The 27,258-nt window shown below is 39.7% G+C and overlaps 1 protein-coding gene across 1 annotated transcript in view; it reads right to left on the bottom strand.

Annotated features, from left to right (window-relative positions):
• Positions 1-4,057: 4,057 nt before the first annotated feature.
• Positions 4,058-27,258, bottom strand: part of LOC120797902 (gamma-aminobutyric acid receptor subunit gamma-3-like) — an 81,108-nt gene continuing 57,907 nt past the window's right edge. The window contains exons 8-10 of the mRNA XM_040141668.1: positions 19,482-19,634; positions 8,172-8,368; positions 4,058-4,977 (exon numbers count right to left, since the gene is read on the bottom strand). Coding sequence (XP_039997602.1) covers positions 4,696-4,977; positions 8,172-8,368; positions 19,482-19,634 — 632 coding nt within the window. The 3' untranslated portion in view covers positions 4,058-4,695. The remainder of the gene's footprint in view (positions 4,978-8,171; positions 8,369-19,481; positions 19,635-27,258) is intronic.

Genomic DNA, 27,258 nt, shown 5'->3' with positions numbered 1-27,258 from the left:
AACAGTAATAATATTCTTTATTTGCAGAATACTTTTGAAAACTTGACATAAAAAGTGCTTAACAGAGGGCAGCAAATTAAAAATGAAATCATAAGACACAAAAGATAAAACCAATTCCAGCGGTGTAAGATACAAGAAATGATAGAGAGGGGATGAAAACTGAAATAAAAAGACTGATAAAAGCATGTTTAAAGAAAGGATTTAAAAAGTGGTTACTGACTCAACATACTGGGAGCCAGTGTGAAGAGACTTAAACAGGAGTGCTTTGGACACACCTCTTGGTTCAGGTAAAAAAAAAAAAAAAAAGAGGCTGGAAGCTGAGTTCTCTACAGTCTGTAGTTGATGAATAGATGTATGCATGGCTGTCACACATCATCTCTGTCTCCTAAAAATCACATTTCGATACTAATAATTTGCAACGGCAAATGAATTTAGAAAGAAATGTAATGCTGCCTGGATTGTGCTTTTTAATAGTATAATGAGGAGACGTTGTTAATGAACGTACTTGCAAATGTCACTCCTGTAATCCGATATCCACTCGTACCAACTAAAGCATAATTAGGCCTTTTTATACTTACTGTATATTTAGACTCTCAAAGTTCTTTGTTAGGGGAAGATCTTGGTCTTGGTTAAACACTGAAATGGTCAAAATGGACTGGAAACCTGAGAATGGACGAGTGACGTACTTTACCATAATTTAACCAATTCCAGTCTTTTCCTAAACCTTAACCAAAGTGTTTCTGTTGCCCAAACCGGACCACACCCGCACAGTTGTGATTGCCTTTTTGTTCATTGCTAATGTATAAGTCAATGTCAGTGTCAAGTTCTGGCACAGTGATAGCCTTTCCTCCAGTCCCAGTTGTTTTCAGACCTCATGCCTCTACCAGAGCACACTGAAACTATTCATCAGAGGCTCATGGCAACTTAAGACACAATGTATCTCCCATAGCCATGAATCGGTGCTAGACAACACAGACAGTAATACTCTTGAAGAGTTTCATTCTTACATAAAAAGACTTCACAGTAGCACTTGACCAAAACGTTATTTATTAATATAAGCAACGTACCACGCACTAGAAAAAAGATACCTATTTTCACTCTAGGTCCTGTTTTCATAAAATCTTTCCCTTTGGAGTACTGATCCAAGATCAGAGTGGCTATTTTTGTACAGCCCTGTCCTGCAGAGACCTCACTGACAATCAAAACAAAATCCGTTTGCGGGGTAAAATAGGAGTAATATATGATTTTGTGTCAACTGGGCGCAAATGATGCACCGCTTTTCAGGGAAACTATAATGGAGGTGATGAGGTCTCCACAAGAAGCTCTTGAACGAGTTCATTACGCTCACCAGTGCTGATCCAGGGTTAGTACTCTGATTCCGAAGAGGCTTTATAAATACAGGTCCCAGTCAGTTGAAACACACAGGTGATTTTCATTAAGACGTAGAAAATAGTGATTTTGTTTTATTGAAGTATCTCAACGGACTAAGACACTTATAAAGTGTAGTAGAAATATCAGAGGTGAGGAGAGTTTACTGCGGTGTGGGCCAAGCTCTGTTCAGTTCCGTCAGTTCATAGATAGATAGATAGATAGATCTAATGTCAAAAATACTAATGTAGTTTCACTGTCTCATGTGAGCTAATAAATTAAATCAGCAGAATAAGTAATGGCCCACAGGGTAACAGACCTTCTGCTGTTTCTCTAGCATCAGTCGAGGCAATTTGATTTGTAATTACAAACCTCTGGACAGGACACAAATGTGTCTGCAGGCCTTATGAATATGTAGGACCCCTAAATATAAACTCATTTAGCCTGCTTGAACTGACTGAACTGGAACCAGATTGACTCCGGCCTCGCTACTGGCCTAACATACATTCCGTATATAACTGTATGAAAATAGAAACATTAATTAGACACATCGTACATAAAAGCTTTTCTCTGAACATACAAATACTGGGGAAAAAGTGTGTGTTTGTGTTGGGGGAGGAGGAGGAGGGAAAAAGGGGGTTGATTGTTCTACAAAGCCGAACGACTGCAAAAAACACCATATAACAGTAAACAAAACCAAAATGTAAATGCCGTCGGTACCGTCCATCTTGTGTGTCTGTATGCCTCCATACATGGCATCAATTTTACATGTTTGAGGAGGGCATGTGGGACTCCATCAAGACTCATCAACAACCATCCTTCATCATCCATTTTTTAACACTGTGCTGTGTACAGTATGTGAGTGTATTGAGTATCACAATATATAGAACCTATTTTACAGCACCTGTGATCATTGCCAGCTGGGCACAAGGGGATGGGACTTTAGGTCCTGTATATGGCAGGACATCAGAAATTCACTTTTCATCAGGAAAAAAAAAAAAAAAAATTACGCTTTCATTAAGACGCAGCTTTATGTATTCAAGCGCTACCTCTGAAACTAGATGGAATGACTCTAATGCAAAATAAGTAGGCCATGTACAGTATATTTGTGTTTGTATGTGCTTTAGGGTTCAAGTGGCTTTTGGCCAAGACCAATGTTTTCTGCAGCTCATTTTCTACCAATATCCAACATATTTGTATTGAACCATATTCATGCCAAAACAATTATTTTCCGTTTATCCACAATTTCATCATGTGCAGCTGAAACTCTCCACTGAAACCACTGAAATTTATCTGGGGTTGCTAACGCCTCAAAGGAATAGCCCAACAATATGGGAAATATGCGTATTCGCTTTTCTTGCTGGGAGTTAGATGAGACCACCGATACCACTTTCCTGCCTGTATGGTAAATATGAAGCTACAGCCAGCGGCTGGTTAGCTTAGCTTAGCATACTGGAAACAGGGGGAACAGCTAGCATGGCTCTGTCCGTACCGTGGTTAACAAAGTGCACCTAATAGCATCTCTAAAGCTTACTAAATAACATGTTATATAGCCTAACTCACTAACTGATTTCTTGGCAAGATTCCTGTCAGGTGCATTTTTAAATTTGTTTTAACCTTTGAACAGAGCCATGTTAGCTGTTGGTAAATGGTAAATTCAGTATAATGTTCATTTCCATAGCACTAATTCATTAGTGCAACAATCGGGTGATGTTATACTCACTACTCTACTGCTTTGAGTTTCTCTTTTTTAACAGAAATAATGTTTTCTCATTCTAATTAATTCCAGTCGATTCTTCTTTGCCGTGTTCCTGATCAATGTTAAGTAACTGTCAACAAAACTCAACACTTCCTGATGCTTTCTCTACTTATAAGTCTTGCAGCCTACCTATAAAACAATGGCTGCAAGACTTTTAATGTGAAAATTCTGGAGGAAGTGTTGAGTTTAATTCATGGCATCTTAACATTGTGCCGTAACATGATTGTGTTAGTGCTATGGAAATAGACGATGCTGACTTTATTAAGACATAAGGTAAACATGGGGAAAGTTTGGAATTTGTATTAACTAGGGATCAGAGGCGATTATGAATAAAAGCATGTCTTTAATAAGTCTGTCCTAAATACGACAAACTGTCACTGAGGTAAATAAAGGCTCTGGCCACTATTTGAGAAATTATGGTACGTACATTTCCCAAATATGTCGAACTTTTCCTTTAAACCTTGGTGATCCACAGGCCCTATAAAAAATAAAACAAAAATCTATATAAATGAGAATAAAAGTGTGTAAAATAACACGCGAAAGTGTTTTGTTACAGCTATAGGAAGAAACCAGCATTGCTCTAACCCTGATCTGTTAATACGTGTACTGTAACATACATAATATGCCCGGTTTAGTATTAGATTGGTATGGATTTATGCAGTTCTTATACATTTGGTGTGTAGGATGTAACCCAGGATTCTTCAGAAACACTCAGATCTTCTTGGCATCAACTGTAAACCGCATGGTCTCATCATAAAGCATCATGAACAAAAGCTCACTGACTTAATAAACAAGATTTTACCAGACAACCACTGCCCCTGACACTAACTCATATTTAACAGTTAACAACTGAAGTGTGAGCTAACTGACTTACTGTGAAAATACAACTAATTCTCATAATAATAATAATGATAAGAAGAAGAAAAAACATTACTATTATTAGAAAGGAGAACTAAATCTAGGGTACAACTAAAACTAATGTGCTACAAAATGAATGGTGAATGTTAGTTTTAAACATCTCCAGTGGTGAGAACTGTGTTCTGGGTTTGTTTCATCAAAGAATAAACAGCTCAGCATGCGGCGGTGTGATGGATGAGGTAATAAAGATAATGGTGGGAACGCTGAAGCTGCATCTCTCGGTGCCGCACCCTTTCTAAAGAAGGCACTGTGGGTGCTTCGCGATCTCGACGACCAAGATTCAGCAATTCAACCCCCGTCCCCAAATGTCTCTGAAGCCACAGCTGTGTGTTGTTTGGTTTCTGAGAGTCATAAGTGGGACCTATCCATTCAAGTTAATGCTGACGGCCTTGTTGTTCTACTGCTGAGCATTTTATTCTCCTTGGAGCACCACGGCTCAAAGTATCATTGTGCACAACAGCACACACACATTTTTGAGTCATACCAAAAATGAAGAATCCAGAGGCAGCATGTTTCACACACTTCCCACAGAGTCGATCTACCTCATTTCGTCTTCCATTAGTTTTGAACTCTACTCATGACCGAAGGTGCAAAGTGGCGGGGACTGTGGCTGTTTCAGCAAGGCCCCCCGGATCAAGGCCCGTGACCGACTAGAGGTACAGGTAGCTGACCCAGTAGACGATGTTGAAGAGCAAGAAGGACGTGGGGAAGAAAACCCGAGAGTAGGAATCCAGCTCGCGGATGTTGACGTGGATCCGTCCTTTCTTCCAGCCACCTTCTTTACACTCTTCGTAGCAGCAGAAGAAGCTCTTACAGTCCTTCCCGTCCAGGCACTCGTACAGGCAGTTGTCATCGTAGTCGTGCCAGAAGAGGGAGTTGCCCATGGGCATCATGGATCGAGTGTTGCGACCCATGTTGAAAGATGAGTATGTCTGTACAGGAAGACAGAAAAAGAGCGTTATGGTGGAGGTACTGAAAGTTTGCTATACCCCTCCCCTGGACACTGATTGTCCAGTTATAGCTTAGCAACCGTAACTAGGCAGAGCAGACCTGTCAAGCTTTGAGTTTCTCAATATGTCAAAGCGATACAAGCATGGGGCTGTAGTAAGAGTAAGACTCAATGTTTAAAGAGTTCTGGCTAATGCTAGCATATCTATCCTGCTCTTTATTACATCTGAGGAACTTTACACTCCGGCGAACCCAGCCAAGCTTGTTTCCTGAGATACGTTGGCCAAACACTTTGGTAAGTCCTAAGAGCCTTATCTCTTGTAATCTGAAAAAAAAAGAGGAAAAACACTGAACCAAATACAAACCATTATGTCAGGTAAGAAGCCAAACAAGCTTATGTTAGCATGAAACAACATTCTGATCTTACATTTTTTCCTCACCATACTTGTTTAACTAACTAGCTCTATGCTCAAAAACAATGGTGGGTCTTTATTTCATTATCTTGTAAATAGATCATTAGCGGTTTTAGAGGTTTCTGGCTTTTTGCTTTTGGAATAATTAGGTTTAACCTCAGTGCTTTAGCATGATAACATATATGTAGCCATCAATTGCGTATATAAGACCTCTTTTACAGAATTCTTATTGTAAAACAAGTCATTTGGAAACATTAAAAAGTCAGTAGAAAAGAGCTTTTTAAACCAACTCATTGAGTTAAAATGACCTTATTTAGCCAGCCAGCTACTGCACATAAAGTCTGCTGGAGACAGTTATCATTTCAGCTGGCAAAATCAATGGCTGCCGGCTAGAAACAAGAAGCCTGCTTTTGTCTACATCTGTCTGCAATCAAGGACCAACTGTTTTCGAAAATTAGTAGGGATTTCAAGTGGTTTCATTCTGGTACAGTGACGCTGTAGTGGAGAAAGTGTCCCAATCTATTGGATTACACTCTCTTGCTTGATCATTAATGCAAAAAGGCCAGTCCATAAAAACACAAAGCCCTGATCAAAATTACTGATCTTTTAGATTGCTGAAAAACTCAATCAAACTCCACTATAGATGTGCTGAATAGGTCTCAAAATGATGTACCATTCTCTACATTTTGTCCATTTATCCGTTTGAATAAAAAAAATACATCAACAAACAAAACTGGCCCAGCAATGCAAAAAGCATTTGTGAATCGATATGATTTTGTAATGGCACAGTGATGCCCAGGGTTTTTGAAAAGTTCAAAGACGCTCGGAAATTGATTTTTGAATGAAGTGAACTACAATACTTATGTTTAAACATATTTAATTGAAAGTAAAAGTGCTGATTTTCGAAAATGTATAAATATATAATAACAAGAATTATCCATTATTTTTATTCTTTTTATGGTCACATAATGCAGCTATAGCCTGATTTTTTTTTTTAGACCCGAATGCTGAATAAGTACCCCTGAGAAAATTCATTATGTGACTTCCTCCCTGATGTCTATAAAGTTGTGTGGGACAACCTAATTGGGGTAAAACCCTCACAAATTTCTCCAGTCCTTAACTCTGCTCTTAACGGAAGAGTGGGAGGCGAGAGAGGGAGAGTAAGAGAGTTATGTGTCTTGTTGAGTAAGACAACTGACTGAGTGGGTGGCACAAAGGGGCCATATGGATTTGGGGGGGGGGGGGTTGAGGCCTCCCAACAGACATATTGGGCCAAAATACAGTAGCAAGCCAGAAATGCAGTGGATTGGACTGAATGTAACACAACTTAATTGTTCAGCCTGAGCCGACAGTCTTTTTAGCCCTGAGACACATTCAGCAGAACTCCTCTACGCTGGGAGGAAATAATGAAGATGGAGGGGATCTGGAAAGAGTGAAATGACAGCAGTGGTGGCTGACTCAGAGTTAGTAGATGTGTGCCGCTGCCATTAGAGCGTTTGCGGCAGGTGCAGCCTTGAGAACGCCCACACAGACCATTAGGTTCTCACACAGGAGCGATTGCTGGAAAAGAAATGTTTTCAACTGCACACGTACTCATACAGACAGAGATCAGACACCTGAAAGGATATTGTGCACTATATATAATACATATACATATATGTATGTGAGTGTGTCTCGACACCCTATGGATTAAATCAGTGTAATTTTCTGATATTGTTAGGCCCAAAAAAGGCCAATTCAATCGCTTTTTTCTGTTTTCTAATTTTCATTGAAAAGATTACAAGAATTTTACCCTCGGTAAGTTGAAAAAGCCTCTGAAGCAACACTTGGATCATTGTTAGACACCAAGACTCCAACATGAACAGGCCTGGATGCAGTTGAGCAGATTCTCTCGTACGAACACATCAACACACACTTTTTGCAAATTTTTGGTTGGCTCATCATGTGGCACAAAGGTGATCATGTCAGTATATATTCAAAAATGTTGTCCCTTCCAGCTATGGACTTTTTGTCGAGAGGCATTTGAAGTATTTGTCTAAAGCAAGTCTAAAGCGTTCAGTTCGGTTTGAAACTAGCCCAAGGTACCATCTCAGTAACAAGATTGGTCATATTTTGCAGGCCAGTTTTTAATTCATCATTGTTAATATAGTAGCGATACACATGAACAGATTGTGAGATAATGGGCACCTGGGCACAATCATTGTAAAAGACCCCTCATCTCTCCCATATAGAAGCAAAGCACCCAGACTCAAAGAGACACAACAGGACTACAAACAACATGGCTGTTTTTTTGCAGTTGTTTTGTGTTGGTTCGTGTTCGTTTGTGGTGTTTTGCATCTCTTTGTGGTTATTTTGATTCTCTTTGGGGTTGCTTGGTGTTACTTTGTGGCCCTTTCATGTTTCTCGTTTTTTTGTGTGTGTCTATGTGGTCATTGTCTGTAGTTGTTTTTGTTTTAATTCTCTATGTGGTTGTATAGTGTCTATGGCTGCTTTGTTGTATTCTGCGCTCCTTTTGTATCTCTTTGTTGACTGTTAACAAAGAAATGTTAACAGTCACTTCGAACAGAGGCTTGTTCAGTAATCCCTCCATGCTGATACATTAATGAGATCATTACATGAAAGATACTGATGAAAGCTACATGCTTTACAGGCTGTTTTTTGTGAACCTTGGCTGTAGCGGAGGTGGATATTAACATAAATAAAAGCCAAATGCAGAGCTAACATACGGTACCAGCCTATTACTCACACATTCGCCACAGGCTTACCATTCTCTGCGTCTTGGCAGGAGGTCTGCGTATACTGTAGGAGTAGTAGTTGAGCATTGCGTACTCGATCATGGCAGCAAAGACGAACAGGAAGCAGACCGTGACGAACAGGTCCATGGCTGTCACGTAGGACACTCTGGGTAGCGAGTTTCTGGCCACTGTGCTCAGGGTGGTCATGGTCAGCACTGTGGTGATACCTAGGAGGGAAAGAACAATACCTTTGTAAAGAGAAACATCTGGGACTGCAATGTGAATTGCTGGTCAGTACTGGGGTGACCCATGCGGAAGTCAGTGATTATATAAGATGTGGGCAGAGGCTTATTAATCACTATTAATAATGAATATGGGGTATTCTGGGTAGATGTCCCCATTCTTGCATCAATCCTGTCCATTAAACTCCGACAGTGGGGATTTGTTTCAAGTGTGGTGCAGCAGAATCGTTGAAATGAACAAATAATTAAATTTTCTTTCCCCTTTTTATATTTCGTCTTTCCCCTAGCGATCTCAAATGTGATAAAATGATGTGTCAGAAGTCGATTTGTGGGTTAAGAACCTCTATTATAGAGTGGAGCCACATCAGAATCATGAAGCGAATCCTGACACCTCCTCATGACTAAAACATGACTTGTCTCTGAAGTGGCTCAAGCAGGGCAGCCATAATTCAGCAAGCATGCGGTAAAAAGCTGGCCCTGTATTCCCGTATATCTCTTAAAACCTCGGCCTCGGTGGAAACCTTCAACACACTGCATGGATAGAACTGAGACTTTTAGAAATTACACCGGAACCGGATTCTATTCCAGGTTTTTTCAAGGATTTTTGGATTATTTTATAATTGGAACGGATCTTTTACCGGTAATATTTTCTGTTTGGTGATACTAGTGCAGTGCCCTTTCAAGATGCGCCTGTCGGTAGGGGCTGAATCCTTACTTGGCAGCAGTGTGCGAGTCAGTCGGTCTCGTTTGTTACTGCTGAAGTTGGTTTCACAATACCGCTCCGATAGTGTCTGGGTGACAGTGTAGAAAGTGCGGAAGTCCCGTCTTTCTTAAAACCCTGGCATGTGCACACCGTAAAATGTCCGGGTGCTGCACTGCCCTCACAGTGTAGTTCCGCCTTTTCCTTCACATCAAGTAGCATGTAGGAAAGGGACGTTTGAAAAACTTTCTCAAGAAGCTGTCATCCAAAAAACTTCACGGTCGACACTGTACTTCCTTGGGTCCTCAGCAATAACGCCGCAAAGTTTGAAGTCAATTAGGTGAGCATTTGTAGAGAAAATCGAAAGACAGACAGAGACTCCTCCATTCATAATTGGATATATCTTGATGTAAAACAGAAAATTAGGAAACTATTCCAAGTGTGGGATATATTTAATTTAGGCAAAGCTCTTTATTTAACATTAGTGTAATGAGCATCTTGGTGTATTTTGTCAATGAAGTATCTCACGTTTGGAAGCCCTTTTCTGCCAAGTAAAGAAAAAAGAAGAAAAAAATATATGTTAGGCATGATAAAAGTAAAAATACACATAATAATTCATAGTTTTGACTTAGTATTTCAAAATGATGAGATACAAACTAAGAAATCTTGGCTTGCAAAGAAATAATTCTGAAATTATAAGTCAAAACTGTGAGATACTAAGTCAAAATTCTGACTTACTAAAACAAAAATTTGACTTTTTTATTAGTCTGTCATTACTGTCATTATTATTATTATACATGTTAATCTTTTGTCAGATTTATGAGATACTAAGTCGTGAATTCGACTTACTATTTTAGAATTTAGTATCTCACAATTTTGACTTACAATGAGTATTTTTATTTGTATAATGCAAAGCTTTTCGCCAAGTTTTTTCTTTCCCTGGCGGAGATTGGCCTCCAAACATATGCGACACAAGACACATAAGACGTATAAAGACACAAGACATAGTACCCCACTGAGATTTGTTTTGGACGCCATTATGCTGACAGTCAACTCCCTGACAGATGTATAGACTGTGTTCATTAGTCAGCCTCTGGAGAGGTGACGCTCTCATCACTCCACTTGTCTTTTAATGACCGTGATGACTGATGGAAATGTAGTCGTGCATTAGCTCGACTTCTATAACGAAAACTCACACTGAATTAAAAATGTGTAATAGCCAGGTTGGGAAGTAGCTGACCATCACCCGTCAACTGCTGGTACACTAGTGAGTTACTCACTTTGGAAGGTAACTAATCTTTTCCAAAACGGTTTTAATATTGTTAAAAGTGGCCGATATCACGATCAATAAATACTTGTCACACTGGTATTGAGAATAACATTTAATTGTGTCATCAGTGCTATTGCTTGAAAAATTACTCCCCGTTGTGGCTTAAAGCAAAATATTGTGTGCGCTTGGTGAAATGAAATCTTTCAAACAAAGATGAACCCACCGACATTAAAGCCCACTGGGGCCATTGATATCTACTGCTGACACACACATCATTCTCGTCATATCGTCGTCTCTCCCTCTCGTCCTCCTCTCTTCCTTTTACCACGTCTCACTCCTCCTCTTCCTCTCTTTCTCTATCCCTCTCTCTTCTCTGTGTCTTTCATCCTCATCCCCTATGTGTCTTTCACGGCAGTGTGTGCCACTGTTTTTGCCTGTGGTTTCCATAGAGACGAGTTGCTCCCATCTATTTCAAGCTACCTCCTCTGGTCTAGTGCTCGTCTAGACTTTCTCTTTTTCTCCGCTCATTAGATTTAAGCACCAAACTAGGTAAATGAACAACTCTCTGCTTCTAAAACCTTAAATCTATCTATCTTTTCAAATCCCAATGCAGTGTAAGCAGTGTGAGCTCAATAAAAGAGCAAATGCATCGACACCACTGTTCTGTCTTTGTTTTTTTTTTTTCCTATCAGAAACTCCCCACTGGCTGCTCACAGTTTGGGCTGCTATTTCAAATCAAGGTCATGAGTTTTCTTTGCACAGTCGAATGCATTCTGTGGGAATTGTCGCTACGTGATGCCATAGCAACGGGGTGACTCCTCTCTGTGCCTGGCGATCTGACCATCACAAAGTCTCACATCTCCGGACCGAAAGCCAGGGCCATCACGCAGAAGTGAGAAAAGCTCCAGCACATATGCCTGTACAACGCAAATATGCTACAGACGTCCTCAGTGGGCAAAATAATCTTGACGGTGTGATCACGACAACAAGGAAGAACAGATTTCACAGTTGCTACATTTAAATTAACAAAATTTCATTTAAAAAACATGGTAGTCATACAGGTCTAGTGGTGATGGGGTGTTGCCACAATTTGTTAACACATTTCAGATGTTGACCTTTGTTATCAGTCCAGGGGTAAACCAGGTGGAACAGACCACAGCTTGTGTTCATGATGCTTCTATAAGTAGCACTGTGAAAGGATCAGTAGCCAGGTCACAGGACAGCATGGGTTTCCTTATGACTACAGACTTAATCTGTTCTAAAACCAGTGCTTTTTCTTTTTCTGCGATGCTCTACTACAGCAAAATCAACAAAGTGTTTTGTTTATGAAGCTGTTTGGCTGGTTTCATTCCTCTTTATTGCCCAAATCATCTCTGATTTGCTCAGCGATTCATATTCCGTTGATCTGTTGTGTCCATTGACAGCTGTTTCTCTCCCTTTTAGAAACAGGGAACCCGGTCAGAGCTTTGCACAGGCGGGATTAAGAATGGGGATGCAATCTTCAAACGCAGATAGCTACCTAGCCAGAGTTGCAATCGGTGAATTAACAAAACAAGATATTCTAATGTGTCAACTTGGGCTTTTGGAAATTGCAATAGGCATTTTTTTAGTATTTTAGGTCATTTCACAGACCAAGTGTTCAACTTATAATGAAAACAATCATTACTTGAGGCTCATAGCTAAATTCATAATAAATAGTGACAGCAAAATGGCCACAAAAATGCACCAACCCTAAAGGTTCTGGGGAGTTGACTTGCAGAAATAACAGCTGTCGGGTTTTGACCACTAGTAGCACTATGGAGCAGTCTTTTTATGAGTGGGTGCCCGTTTTGTGTGTAATGTGCACCCATGAGGACGCAAATGCATGCACACATGGGCGAAACCATCCACATTCCTACTGCTGGGTTCTACTGATCAACAATGGGTGGCATCGGCAAAGGCAGAGGAGGGCAGGTCGGCTTTCAAGTAAACATGTTTGTGAACAATGCAGGATTTACAAATATTTAAAAATTTAAATATAAAAAACTTTTCAAGTACTGTATGAGGGAGGAAGTGCATGTTTGTTAGGACTAAAGGGTACACACAGTGCATTTTGGTAAGGTAACACTGAATGTAAACGTAACTTTTGTGTACAAGAAAACTCCACGGTGCTGCTTTCAGTGACTGTAGCTTCCATTTGGATTGAAAATGATGTTGGCGAGATGCATACCTCTCTCACTTCTGATTGTTTAGCTCAAAACTAAATAGAATAATCTCTGGCTAACATGAACCCATCAGGTGAATGAATGCAGAGAAACAAAATGGTAATTCGGTCGGACTATTAGGCTAGGTATGCAATGATGCTGCCACTCAAAGAGCAGGTGACATGAACGTTTGATTTTACTGAAGTAATGACAATGGCAATAGTATTATAAACTGCGCAGGTATGGTGCAAAAAAATGAGAAAACATTGTAAATAGCGGTATATTGGGTGTCTCCAAGCATGGTAAATGTGCCATTTTTTAGTGTCTCATCATACATACATGATGATGATTTAACATACATCCATATATGGATATATGTTTAAAAAAAAGACACACATACACATTATGAATTTTTGACCACATTTACCATAAACCCATTTGCTTCTTATCAAAAAAAGGTAAAAAGGGCATCACTACTGGGTGATTATGTTTGTGTTGAATAGCTAGAAGAAATATTACAGAGCACAGCAGCCCTAACAGCAGATATATATATGTTCTGACAAGTTAAATTGAAATAATGCAGTTAGAATAGTTGAAGTGGAAATAAAGTGTGTATTATTTGCAAAAAGTGAAGGTGTTCCTCTTTTGAGCTGTGAAGCACAGTAAAATGCAGTGTACATTGGAGCTGACAGTCTCCTCGGCAAGAACCTTGTTTGTTTATGGTAATTATGCTGTTGTTTCCAAATTAATGTGCTAGTGATTGAGGTTGAAATGCTACACATGTTAACTTCAATCTAATCTGATTAAAGGTGTTTCACACACACTCTAGAGGTCTTGATTTAAAGCCACATCTCCTGCGTATATAATCAGTCAGATAGTCCTTTTGACCAAGGAGACACTTGGGACTAAATAGCCTGAAGCAATTCTACTCTTCTCTAATTTATTCACTCAGCCATGTATTTTCTGACAGTCGGCTTGATATCTATAGACCATGCTTTATGTGGCAAAGTTAAGAGCAGATAACTTCTTTGTATTGATATTTTACTTATAGCATATGAACTTCTTGTTGCTGTGGAACATTTGAACGGATTAAAGACTTTGCGGCTAACTTCATTTTATTTTGTTGGAAGTTGCCACTTACTACTTTTAGACCCTATCAGGTGTCTCAGGAAGAAATTGCTCTGGTAGAGAAACATAGCTAATCGTATAGCCAATTTGTCCCTGTGGTGAAGAGAGCACCCGATTTAGATTACCCCATCTCTCAGGGCACAGTTTGAGGGGCCGCTGTCTCTGTACTAGCTATCTTTGACTCACTGCCTTCTTGGTAGGTTTCCCATGAGGAACACTGTCAACTTTTACACCCTAGCTGACATATCAAAGTTGACAAGCGTTTGTGTGAATGTCGGCCTTCGCACTGCAACCTTGGGTTTTTAAATGTTAGCACTTTTTTTCCCCCCATCACAATCATATCATGAGAAAATAATCTACTTTTGTTGCCAGTGCATGCAGCTAGCCAGGACCCAATATTTGAGATTGATAAAACTAACCAAACAGTGTGTTGTTTGGTTTTTGAGGATATCTCTTTGAATGAGATCTCTAGGTGATTATGACTGTCCACCAGAAAAAAAACAAAAAACAAAAAAAACAATGGCATCAGCAGTTTCAGCAAATGCTCCAAATAACAAATGCTTATGTTCTAGAGACAAATTCTCCTGTGGCCGTAGTAAGTATGACTTTCTCTCCATCAGGAGCAAAGGAGGAAATAGTGTGATATTGTCATAGAGTCACAAAGTCGGCAGAGGGAGGGGGGCAGGATGACTCGAAGGGTCAACAAAACTTCAGATGCGGGAGACCACTTTCCCATTTCCTACCAACTGTCAACAGTTGTTTCTGGCCACAATTGTTCTCCAAGTGGTTTATTATCTTAACCAACAGCAACCAAGGTCCCCTCACCTCATTGAAGTCATAATTTTAATTCAAATCATGATTCGTACTTAACCGTAACCAAGTTGTTTTTGTGGTTAAATCTAACCAAACCCTAACCGTAGCCTGCTGATAGGAGCATCGGATCAGGAATGTGTTGCCCTGGAGGGCAATTACAAACTGTGTATTATTTCATTTTTGGTCAAACCAGTGTTTATAATTTAGAGGTTCCCTGGACCAAAATTCTGACCAAAATCAATTCATTTCAATGGAATCGCTGCAATCAGTGGTTTCACTGATGCAGGCAAAGTAAATCTATGCATACAGCGCTCAACTTTTGTGAACTCTGGCACACAAATTCCTTCTCCTGAACAACTGCAAAACCATCTTGACAGTACTGACCAGTTCTATAGAACCCTGCTCGAATGGGAAGTAAAAGCAATATCGCTTTCCTCTTAGTAGTGAGAAACAACAAACTTCCACCCACAAGCAATGGAAGCCACCGCACCACCTGTAAGTATTTGCCTCGTCACCCAGCCCCGTTCGTGACTGTCTAATCTAGTGCGTTTCAGAGAATCCTGGATGGCTCCCACAGAAATTCCTAGGGAAGCAGCTTCATGCTGCTCTTGAGCAGAGGTGGGGTAGTTAACCAGATGTTCATTTTCCAAACCTTCCAGTTAGTCTTCATCCTTGAAGTCTTTTCTCTTGTAAACCCAACAAATACATTTTGAAAAGGCTTTAGATAAAGCATAAGTCTCACCTTTGTCTTGCTTGTCGAAGTTTGTTTGCGAATGATTCAAAGAAGACGTCATACCCCTGGTGAGATTTATGTATTTTTTACTTTTACAAGAAAAAAAAACTTCAAGGATGAGGAATACATGGTTGGTTTGGGAAATGTACAACTGTTACACTTCCACACCTCTGTTAAAGTACAGGGCAAGGCCTTTTTCCTAAGCTTTTTGATGAGGCTATTTGTCATCAAGCTTCCAGCACCACCTATTTTTTTACTTTATTTTAATGTGCAACTTTAAGCTGGAGATTGTTTCTGTAAAGACATGTTGCTGTTAAAATTGTCATCTTAGATGCTTTCAGCAGAAAAACAAACTCCCCTCCACTTTAATGGGGAGGTAGCAGAAATCTTATAGGTGGACATCTCAAAACCTGGGCTCACGAAACCAAAAGTATCAGCATTGCTAGATTTTGTAAAAATATATTTTTTGCCTTGACATGAACTTCTGTGGCACTGTGATATTCTTTATTACCCTGGATAACTCTGTATAGGATGATGATCGATGTTACCACCCAGTTCAATTAACTCTGGAACCCCGGTTCTCTTTTACCCTCTCGAGCTCTACATTCTCAGCTTGTGCCTTGGGATGTTTTTTCTTTCCCCATCAGCAACCCTCCATATATCTGCAAAGATCCATCTGAGCTGCAGAGATTGAGGCCTAATGGGAATAAACCTCAGTTCAGCTTCCTTATTTCCAGCCCGCTGCCATCCAAATGTCCTGCTGCTGAATGAGTAGCAGGTGAGTGACGGCTCTTTGGAAAAACCACTCGGAAAATGTTAGCAGCTTGTCAAGGCACACAGCCTAGAGGGTTGTGGGTGGGGGGAGGTGGCGTCACCTGCCTTTTTCTTGCACTTCAACCTCTCCATGATCCGACTGATCCTCCCCCTCATTTTGACACTTCTCCCTGCTGCTACATGCCAGAGTCCTTCATTTTGCTTTGCACTCGTTTTGTCTCTCTTGCACCCGGCTTTTCTTCTTGTTATCTCCCCTCTCCCCTTTCAGCCTCGGGATCAGGTCTCAGACGGACCTGAAAACGTGGGCTATGTACTAGTGAACAAAGGCTAAATGACTTTCTGTTGGGGAGCTGAATGTGGATGTTTATCAGGACTGGGACAGCTTGCAGCTCTGCGTTACCTGTTGTCTGAGAAAGAGCACAAGCCTTTCATTGCCTTTGGTCATGAATCACACCACCACCCACATACTGTAAGCTTTGACTGCCTTTGGTTGTTGTCCACATCAGGCAGATAGACAGGTTGACAGAGTGATGGAGAGTAAGACAGGAACACACACACACACACACACACACACACACACACACACACACACACACACACACACACACACACACACACACTGTGATTAAGTATCAGCCGCAGTAGCAAGTTAAAAGCTGGGAGAAACAGCAGTAGCTACAGCTGTGATACAGTGATCCTTAATCTTTCCTACACTGGTAAAAAAGCAGTTACATTGTAGCCAAATTAATATGAAGTAAAACCTCTCCAATGTATCTTGGTGGATAAGAAATCAAATTAAGTAGCTTCTGGTAAAGTGTGAGAAAGCAGTGGTATTTCAGCAGCTATCTGCCGCTCCCACAAACACATTTCTGAACACACTGAAAATAAGCCTTTGTACTGTTGTCTCTCTTGATCTCATCTGCTTCACACTGTTTTGATGTTCAACTGTCATCACGTCAGCTTTCATCAACCTAATGGCAAAAAGTAAACTGAGCAGAACTCCACGCTGAGCACAACCTTTTATTATGATTAGCTTTCATCAACAGAACTTAGAGGAGAGGCTCCATTCGGCCCAGTGCATACTTGAACAGTAACACTAGCTTATTATTGAATTCGATACAATGTGAGACAACCTTATTGTTCAGCTATCTGAAGTTTTTTTCTTTGGGCTTTTTCTTGAACAACTAAGGATGGAGAGAATCCAATATAACTTCTTTATTACCACAGAGACATTCTAGATGTCCTTCTGTGATATTGAGTCTAACCTCATTCAACAAGTATTACCAAATTCCACAACTGCTTTGGTTGAGCCAACATTATTTCTAGGGTATTATGGGGCTTCCTGGCCTCATTGTGTGAATGTGAAACCATGGGAAAGGTGTTAATTTGTACTTCCAATTTCAATTGATAGATTGCGACCAAGTCAGTACAGTAGAGGAGTAAATGAGCAACCATTCCCCAGACGGGTAGTCCTACATTGCCTTGTGGAGACATAGCAGATACTCCAATGAATTTCGACAGTACACAAGAAGGAGAGTGAAAAGGGAAAGGAAAAGCATGGGAGAAACTATGTGTTCTAAAAACACACTGAAGCAGGATGCTGCCAAGTGCTCTGAAATAACAGCTATATTTGGTGTACCAGGGCAGTGCATATGTAAAGTATGCAGTAAATTAATGGACATAAATCAGTTGTTACATTTCAAGGCTAGGCTTTCTCGGATTTTCCTTTTGTTATTAGCTGCCCACCTTAACCATCACATTTTTTCAAATAAACTGATTAGACTGATTGAAGTTACTACAGATATGCCAGATAAATTTAATTAGAATTATTGTCAAATGGTGTCGATGACTGATACAGGGACCATGAGAGTATCATTCATTGTTTGTGGCGGTTATCAGGAAATAAAATTAGCAACTCAAATAGAGGTCAGGCTCGTTTGGTGAAAAAACCTTGCTTCTAGAATTCACTGTCAAGTTTTAAAGCTTATTTTTAACTTCAGTTCAAAAACTTTCTATTTTAGCCATACTAGCAGCATTTCTCTAGGAATGGCAATGTCACTCGGTCGGTTGGCCCATCAGTTTGGATATTTATGTGTTTACTGCTAATAAGCAAATGTTAGCATGCTAACATGCTAAACTAATACGTTGAACATGGTACACATACCTGTAAAACATCAGCTCACCAGCTTTGCCTTTTTGAGCCTTACAGAGCCAATGGCACGGCTGTCGACCCCTTGACTGTGCTGATGTATGTTTTGCAGCCATAGCAGAATTAACTCAGCGATGATGACAAGGACGCATTGGTCAAGATTTTCTTAAGGTTACAGACACTGTGACTTATGAGTCCATATCGGATTGTAAGTCAGAAATTACAGTGTCTTTCTCAGTTGAGTGTCATGATTTTCTGTTGGTTTGGAGCTTTTTCAAATTAAGGGTTTACTTCCATCTCAGCAACCTTTTCCTGCTTGCGGTGGGCCGCTCTGTGTTATTTAACTCACAGGCCATGAGTGAGATGCACTGTGCTCCTGTTTAGCATTCATCTTAAACCAACCTAATGTATACTCACTTTCCTTTACCACAGTTTTATCTTTTTTCCCCCTTTCGTAGGATTCACTTATTTAACACTGACATTATAAAAGTGTATCATATACAGTATATATTCTATATCATCTTGTTTCCTACTCATGATTGAAACTATATGACATGGCTTAAAGGAAATTGACAGTATTTAGAAGCAAAGTAATAACATAGATAAATGGACATGACCTTGTCAGACACTTACCTTGAATTTCACAGGAAAACAGGAAACCATGAGCACCTTGCACAACATCGTCATCCACAGGAAAGCAAATGAACTAAGGGCAGGCATGCAGTAGGGGAGGAAATGATGCAAAACAACTGTCAACTCATGCAAAAAAAAAAAAAATAGAGCTAAAATAATGATGAAAAACAAGCAACACTGATGGGACGTACATTTTAAAGATGGCTTAATACACAGCTAAAGTTACAGTGAAACATACTAAATTATTAGAGAATGCAGATACACAACAACTTTTTCTTCATATGCCGTCTTTCACTCCACATCAATATGCCTGTAATAACTGCAGCGCCAAAGGTGGAGTTATAATATTGCTGTTACCAATCAAAAAAGAGATTATTGCTTTCGCTATCGAGCTGTCTAAATCTCAGATTGAAGGGGAATTATCAAAAGGCTTTAAACCCTGCCACCAACTTCATATATTCTGTCGTGAAAGTATTCCTATAACTTCAATTAAAGCTAAAGGATGACAAAATATTGGACAGCAACAATATTCACTATTGCTGATCATTGACAGGCAAGAAAGGAATTATCTGGCAATTTGGTGGGTGAAACAGAAAAGCAACACTAAAAAAGTATTGCAACAAATGGTTGCTCCCAAGGGAGACTAAGTTATACAAGCCCTTTTAATTTTAAATAGTGCTCTTCACACAGCTACATGGGTGGTGCTGTTACGTACCTAGGGCCGTCCTTGCAGGCGTAGCGTCGCTCTTAATCCAGAAGGAGACCCAGGAGAGGACCACCGTCAGGATGCAGGGGATGTAGGTCTGGATAGTGAAGTAGCCCATCCTTCTGCTGAGGTCAAAGTACACTGTCATCAACACATAGTCACCTGTTGAGAGAGACAAAATGGAGTGCAGAAACAAGGGAGAGACGTGAGCTGCAATTAGTGTCAAGAGTCGCACTCCTCAGAATCATGACTCGGTCAAATCTGAGCACACAGAAATGCAACACATTTTTAGACCCAGTCTGATTTACACATTCAGAGTATATCATTATCTCAGAAATCCATAACTAATAAATGTCGATAAATCCACTTAGAAATCATAGAATAAAGACGCTACTTATAACCTCAGAGAATGTCTGAGAATCATCACATTTGGAGTAATCTAGTGATAGTTGTCTGTACCTCCATGGGTTCATTTCAAACAGCGGCTACTAATAGCTAATTCAGCACAATATTAATGGTGCTAATTTGCCAAAAAGAAAACAAATATAGGCTAAAAATGGGATGCAAGTTGTACCCGCCAGCTACAGTAGCTAACTGACTTTACTGAAACATTATATGTTTACATCCCCCCACAAAGCCCCTAAATTATGAGAAGTGTAGTTCCAAGACTTAGAGCATCATTATTTCCCACATACAAGTGAGACAAAAAAGGAGTTCTGACATCCATTAATCCATTAATTTATCTGAGGGGGCTCATAGTGTCAGATTGTGAAAAGCCCCTCCTTAGTTCCATAGGTTTTGGAATTTTTTGGTCCGGGGGCTATATGAAGTTGTCCTACCAGGCGGGGAGGTTTCGTTTTCTACATTCTTTCTGTGATTAATTCTACAAGTGGATCGGCTCTGGCTTATAGCCATGCAGGACTGGGATACATATCATACAATCCTGGATCACGGCTAGTGTCATGCTACAGCTCACAGGCACAGTTTGCAAGGCCCCTTATCCTTTACTGAATAACGATAATAACTCACTCCAGTGCATCATTTGTTCTTGAGATTCTTACACGCTGGTACAATTCAACTGGAAACTATGATGAGTAAAAAAAAAAGTTTTCCGTAAATGAACAAAAACTTTAGTAAACTGGAATATAATTCTAGTCAATAACTTGAAATAAATTCACAGCTTGCCTGACATTCTCAGTGGAAGCCTTTGTAGAAAGTACCCATAACAGCAATGGCAAGAGAGTGGCCATGAAAGAAACCATGCGGAATAGATTATTATGGGATGTTCCCCTTTAGAGTAATAGGGAATACAGCATCCTTTTGCTTAATTTTCTCCATTCATATGGTAATAATATAAAACAGCAACTTTTCAGTCCATAGTTTTAAGAAATTGACTCGTTTCCAGCAGCGAAATTGCTCTTTATGTCTCACTTTAATGTAAGGTGACCGTGTTATTTTGTAAGTTACATTTTTTTCCCCCACTCTTAAACTACAGACCATCATCCCTGAGGATCTGAAGCAGCACACTGGCTCATGAGTAATTAAAAGTCTGATATGTAGCTCGGAGCTACATCATGCTCTTAACTTGGTCATCAAAACAGAGGCCAAAACCAAGTTTTTCAGATTTTTAACAGCAGACTCTACATACTTTATAATGCGCTTTATCAGAAAGCTGTGACTGTCTGATTAGTCAGTTGATTATACTACAAGACAGATCACTATATTGTGTTCGGGACTAACAAGATCTAGGTGAAGCACTTGCAAAAACAGCCAGGGGCTGAGGAATGACCCCTGGGGAACACCACACACAAAACCAGGCATTTTCTGCTCTGTTTAACTGAAACCATCTCAGAGTGATGTCAGCCCAGTTTTCTAACGAGACCCTCAGAAGTGTCTAAAGCCGTGCTAAAATCTAAGGTCTTCAGTAATTTTAATTAAGACAGTTTGTGTGCAGCAAAGAGCTGATAAACTTGATATTGGTCAAAGTTGTTATTATCGGTCAAACCAAAATTTAGAATGTGTTCAGTTCCTTCTATGATAGTTCGGAATTACATCTTCAATTGCTTAAAGTTAGATAATCTGGATCAAATGTGAGGTCAGACAGACCGAGGGGAAAAGGACAGAAATAGAGAGGAAAGAGAGGATAAAGCTGAAAAAAGTGAGGTGAATAAGATCTACAGAGAGCAGAGGACAGAAAGAGAGAAAAAAAACCTTAATGGAGCCCATAAAGTAAAGGAAAAAACTTCTCTCTAACTTGAGCAACTATACAATGGCACTGTCAGTGTTAAAGGAAGAAAAATGAGGAGAGTGAGAGGATTTATTCTGCTGCCTCTTTAATAGTTTGACTGCGGTTGGATTCTTGTTACTGTGAGCATTAATTGACAGCAGCAGGGATATTGGGCTACAGCAGCTGGTGAATAAAAGCCATTGTACTGACACCTTGACAAAGTTCTATCCATCAGAAGAGCATTATTTAAATATTACTGAGGAAGGCTGTTTGATAATCTGCTGTCCTTTTCGAGCACTTCCGTGAAAAAATTCCTTGATCCACCCCTTTAACCGGATGCACACCAGGGTTCTTCCCTGGCCCACGCCCCATCCTTCCACCAAGTGCCGTGCAAATCTGTTCAGTACTTTTTGCGTAATCCTGCTCAAAAATAAACAAACAGACAAATCAACAAGCAGACACGGGTGAATTTCCTTGGCAGAGCTAACAACAGCTGAATGAAATGTCACTGGAGTCACGTTACAGTGCAAGTTGTGTTCACTTGATGTTAGAGCTCCTCTAAGTGTAAACTGCTGCAAATGGTTGCTTGATATATATTTATGTCACTGCTTTATGAGCTCACCCTGTCTCACATCTTCAGTAACACGCTAAGATGGAAGGAAGAAAATACTGCTTAACCCTGTAAAGCCTGACACATGAAATAATTATCAGAAAATTTCATTTCTTTGAAAATGAGCTTTTTATTGAATCTTTTGCTAGAAAAAAAAAAAAATTTTTTTATATATTATGAGCTTTTTATTGAATCTTTTGCCAGAAATAAAAAAAATTTTTTTTAATATATTATATATATATATATATATATATATAAACGTCTATCTGTGTGTGTGTGTGTATACGTGTGCGTGTGTAATATAGGAAGCAACATCAGTTGTGTTTTTAACTATTTTAGTAAAAACCCCAGTTTCAACTAAAACAGTTAAAACTGTTTTTTTTTAATTGCATATTAAAAGATTTTTTTTATGTACACTGGTCTGGGCATTACACTCTAGATAGCTTTCTAATTTCAGTTTATATTTATTGTGTAGTTTTTCTGCTTATTCTTTACTTGCTTTACAGCAACTCATGTGTCATGTGTGTAGTTACCTAGGTTCGACCAACATACTAATACTATTGTAAAATAGGTACTAGCAAGTTGTGTCCATTCAAAAGATTCTGTTAACGGCTGTTAGAGCTGCTCCTAGAGGCTCCAACATTGTTTCAAAGAATCGTCTGTCAGAAAGTTTATTCAGCAAGACTAATAATTTACTTATGAAGCCTAATTTCAGGCTTTTTCAGGGCCCTCCCTGTGGTTGGGCCCTGGGTAGTTTGTTCCACTATTCCCCTCACCACTACGCCCCTGGAGAGGAGAGTTTGCAAATAGACTCCGTAGGGGACACTTTATTGGGGGCTGAAAGTTTGTATTATTAGTCATATCATGATGAAACTTCTGGCTTCTGCTTATTTTGTGACCCAGTGGTTCACTCGCTCATCATATGAATCATGAATACGAGGAAAGGATACGCACGACCTGTTCACTTACAATGATCAGCCACAACATTAAGGCCGGCGACTGGTTTTAATGTTGTGGCTGATCGGTGTGTTCTCCTTGTAAACATCATATCTTAATATGATCAAAACCGGGAGGAGTTCTCATAACCTGTGTAGTAGGCTGGCTAATCAGTTGAACAAAAGATATAATGACAAATGATGATCTAAACACAGAATTAAAGATGAAATACAAAATTTCCCAATTTTTTCTGCAGGATCCAGATATGGACTAATTTTGATTACCATGCATTGGCAAATAAAGCCGGATATTTGCACTGGAAACGACAGATGTAAAGTGCGTTCTGTTAAAACACTGACCGTTGTGAGCGAGAGACCTGCAGAGCCACAAAATATAGAAACCACAAAGTTTAAAGTTAGAGTGACACCAGGTTCCAGAGACATTTTGAAGGTGAACCACCTCTCTGCGGGGCTGCTGTTGGTTAAAAAAAAAAACTTCACTTATTTGTTCAGGCTGCAGTTGAAGAGAGTCTGTCTACATCCTGTCCAGACCTTCTTGCCACACCCGATCAATACTGACATCCTCTCTCAAATACTATAGGGAACTATTACCTAAAGAAAAGCTGTCAGACAGGTTATGTCATCTTACTGCAGGGCTATCTGAACTGCTTCACTTATATAGAGCCGTATATTTGATCATACTGTGGTGGTTCGGACATCCTTGAGTAAAAGTCTGATACTGATTATATCGTCACCTCAACACAGAAATGAAATTTCATGAATCAAAGACACAGATGATCAGTAAATGATCTGAGGGTCAGGAACCTGGGTAGTGTTAGAATCATTCAGGGATATAAATAACCAGGTGCATTAACATTTCAAAACATGATTCAAACCAGGGTAAGACTATTGCAGGCCCTGCCTATGTCAGCCAAAATGCCTGATGTGCAGTGATTGCTAAACAGCAATCCTTACATCTCAAACGCTGACTCTTTAAGGAGAATTAGGTGACTGTAAAAGCAAATGGCCCGATAAAAATGTAGTGAGTGGAACCGGAAAAAGGACATAAGACATCTAGTGCATTTAATCAGACAGTAAATCTCATGATTGCCAATACAAAGAAAGTAAGAGACCAAAAATGGAATTTCTTACCTATTGCCCATTAAGGAAAGTTGCATGTAATCAGACCTTGTATTAAAAAGAATTAGGGTAACTATATATCGCAAAGACTACTGTAAATGATCTGGCTAATTTTTCTCAAGTGCAACGTAACAACAAACCTTAATCACAACACAGTAGGCATAATATAAAATGAGTGTGTGTTTAGTGTTTTTCGTTTTAATTTCTGTAGCCATTTATGTCTGAGATAGAGCGTGTCTTCTTCTAAAGCAATCCAAATCGTGTTAGAAACGGAACATAACACCGGTTTGATTAAAAAAAAATTATATACCAACTGGGGTAAATAAAAGAACAATTCCTTGTTGCCTGAATTATTCTCCTCTTCCTCCCTCTCAGTACAAAACACCTCAGTTGTAGAAGCGGACCAAGGGCAGTCTACAATGTTTTATTTGACAGTTTAATGATTGGAAAATAAGCATCATTTCAGTGTAATACGGTTTAAGTTAGGTTAATGACTGAGTGGAGGCTGCAGAATGAAGTTTTGCTGAGAAATGCTGCGCGAGTTTTCCACATTCATACTTTGAAGCTGCCCAGTACGACCCCAGTCTGATCTGTTGGCTTAGTGGGCAGGTCCATTGGAGCAGTTGGGGGAATCAAGGTGTTGCTCAAGGGCACCACAGGGGTAATGAGGGAGAGAGAAGTGCTGCTTTTTAAAATTTCCCTACCCAGGTTTATCCTGACCTGAAGTCAGTCAGTTCGAACTTCGCGCCGAGCAGGAAAATAAAAGTTTTAAAGAATGAAAGTTTCAAGACCAAAACGTCATGCCTTTGTTTTCAAACACTGGTTGAAAACACTGTATCTGGCGAAACGTTCAGCATTTCCGGTTGAATTGTTTTAAAATGACAAACTTGTGAAAGGGGCCTTGATAGCTACATGATATCGTGCTAACAGACTAGCTAACATATTTAAGGCAAAAAGTCAGCATCATCACCAGCTGACTACAAAGACATGGCAATAAACAAAAACCACATTGTATCAAGTTTTTGTATTGCAGTGTAGACCTAGTCGGTCCTGGTATTATATGTGTGACAAGGAAAAAATGTAAGGTGGAGGAATCACCGATGCGTTTGGTCAATGTAACGCTTGGAAGTGGGCACGACAGAAATGCTAAATGTAAAATGATTTTAACGTCATCTGCGGTCAGCTGCAGGTTAGTGAGCACAGTCAAAGGACGTATGGAGGGTCTCATACATAAAATAGAAAAAGAACATCAAGTAGAATATCAGTATTGTAATCAATAATACAATCCGAGAATAAGGCATGGGATTGTCAGTAATTTCACTATAGATTTTTTACAGAAAGGAATTGGAAATACTTCAAGGGTGGAGATGTAAAGAAAGAAAAGGAAGAACGTCAGCATTTTTGCAATGTTACTGCAGGAAAGGGCATAATGGAAGCTTTCTGGGAATCTGCGATAGGATCGTAGAACAAAGCACTGAAGTGTTTGGGATTCCACATTGGGGCCTTTTGAAGAATTCATAACGATGGTGGATTTGTGGCGGGGGTCCCAGTGGTGCTGTGGCCGGGGATCTGTCCACTCTGTCCTCATTAAAACAGCCCGATACCTCGAGTGTTTATGAGGGATGAAGGAGAAAGCGGGAAGAGGGAGAAAGGGGGAAATGAGAGAGAGAGGAAGGAAGAGAAATGCAGCACTTTCGAAGTTTGTCATGACGTAAATTAATGATAGATATTTTTAGCTGGGGATCTAATCATCATATGTGTGGAGATAGAGCTCCGGCAAGTGAAACAGGAAAGAGAAACGAGGTAATAAATGAGAAAACGGCTAATTTTCTTGAACAGCATGAGGTAGATGTGTAGGTTTGCCATTGTTTTGAGCATCTCAGCAGAAAATTAGTTTGGCTGTGTTTTGACGATACAGCAGGAGTCCATGAAAACCTAGAATTTATGAGGCCATCAATGTCTCTCGGGATGAGGGCGCTCAACAGTCACCTTTTTTTTTTGTGATCAGAAACACAACGATACAATGGCAGTTTCTCATTAGATGTAAACAGGATGCTTGATCCCTATTCCTTATGGTTGACATACTGTAGTTATACAAACAAGATAAATGTTTCCTGAATTTCTTAATGTCTTCAGTTAAAAAGATGGATATATTTGCTATAGGATTTAGCTATGGCAAGTATTGGGACATTTTACAAAACACAATGAAGTTGTATAACTAATTTCCACTGAGCACCTCAATAATTTGATGCCCCTCCCTGTTATCCCCCTCCTAATCATGCCAAGTACCGCTGTTCCTTGAATATTCATTAACTGGGTTCAGCTCTTAGAAAGCTGAATCAGGACACATTATGCAGCTCCGAGCACATCTCTCCAAGGACAAAATACCATATGTCAGAAACCACAAGGAATATATGCAACTCATAAACAAGGTTAAGAGGGGTTAACAATCACGGCGTGATGCTCTTTCTCTATCTCCCTAATACTTCACTTATTAAGTCATTAGGATATGTTTTTATCTGCAAAGGTCATGTGAAAGCATTAAAAATGCATTAGGAACTTGTCCAGCCCGTGCCAGTTACGTGTATAATTAGTGGCACCTGTTGGAGCAACTGTATTTCTCCAGCTGCCACTGCCTCCCAAACAACAAATTTAAATTAAATCATCAAAGAACACAATGCCTAATAACCGCACTGAGAAGAGATGGGAAGAGAGAAGGAAAAGGATTGAATAATTAAACTTCTTTTTTAATCTTTAATCTTGGTGATTAATGTCAGTGGAAAAACCTATTTTCCCTTACACCTGAGGGGAATACTTACGAGCTGTGAGCTTGTAGTTATATGATTACATTTATGGGCATGGTGCTAATGTTAA

Source organism: Xiphias gladius, chromosome 13 (assembly GCF_016859285.1).
Source record: "Xiphias gladius isolate SHS-SW01 ecotype Sanya breed wild chromosome 13, ASM1685928v1, whole genome shotgun sequence".
Lineage (NCBI taxonomy): Eukaryota > Metazoa > Chordata > Actinopteri > Istiophoriformes > Xiphiidae > Xiphias > Xiphias gladius.
The sequence above is the reverse complement of the archived record's forward strand: the minus strand, read 5'-3'. Positions and strand labels throughout refer to the sequence as shown.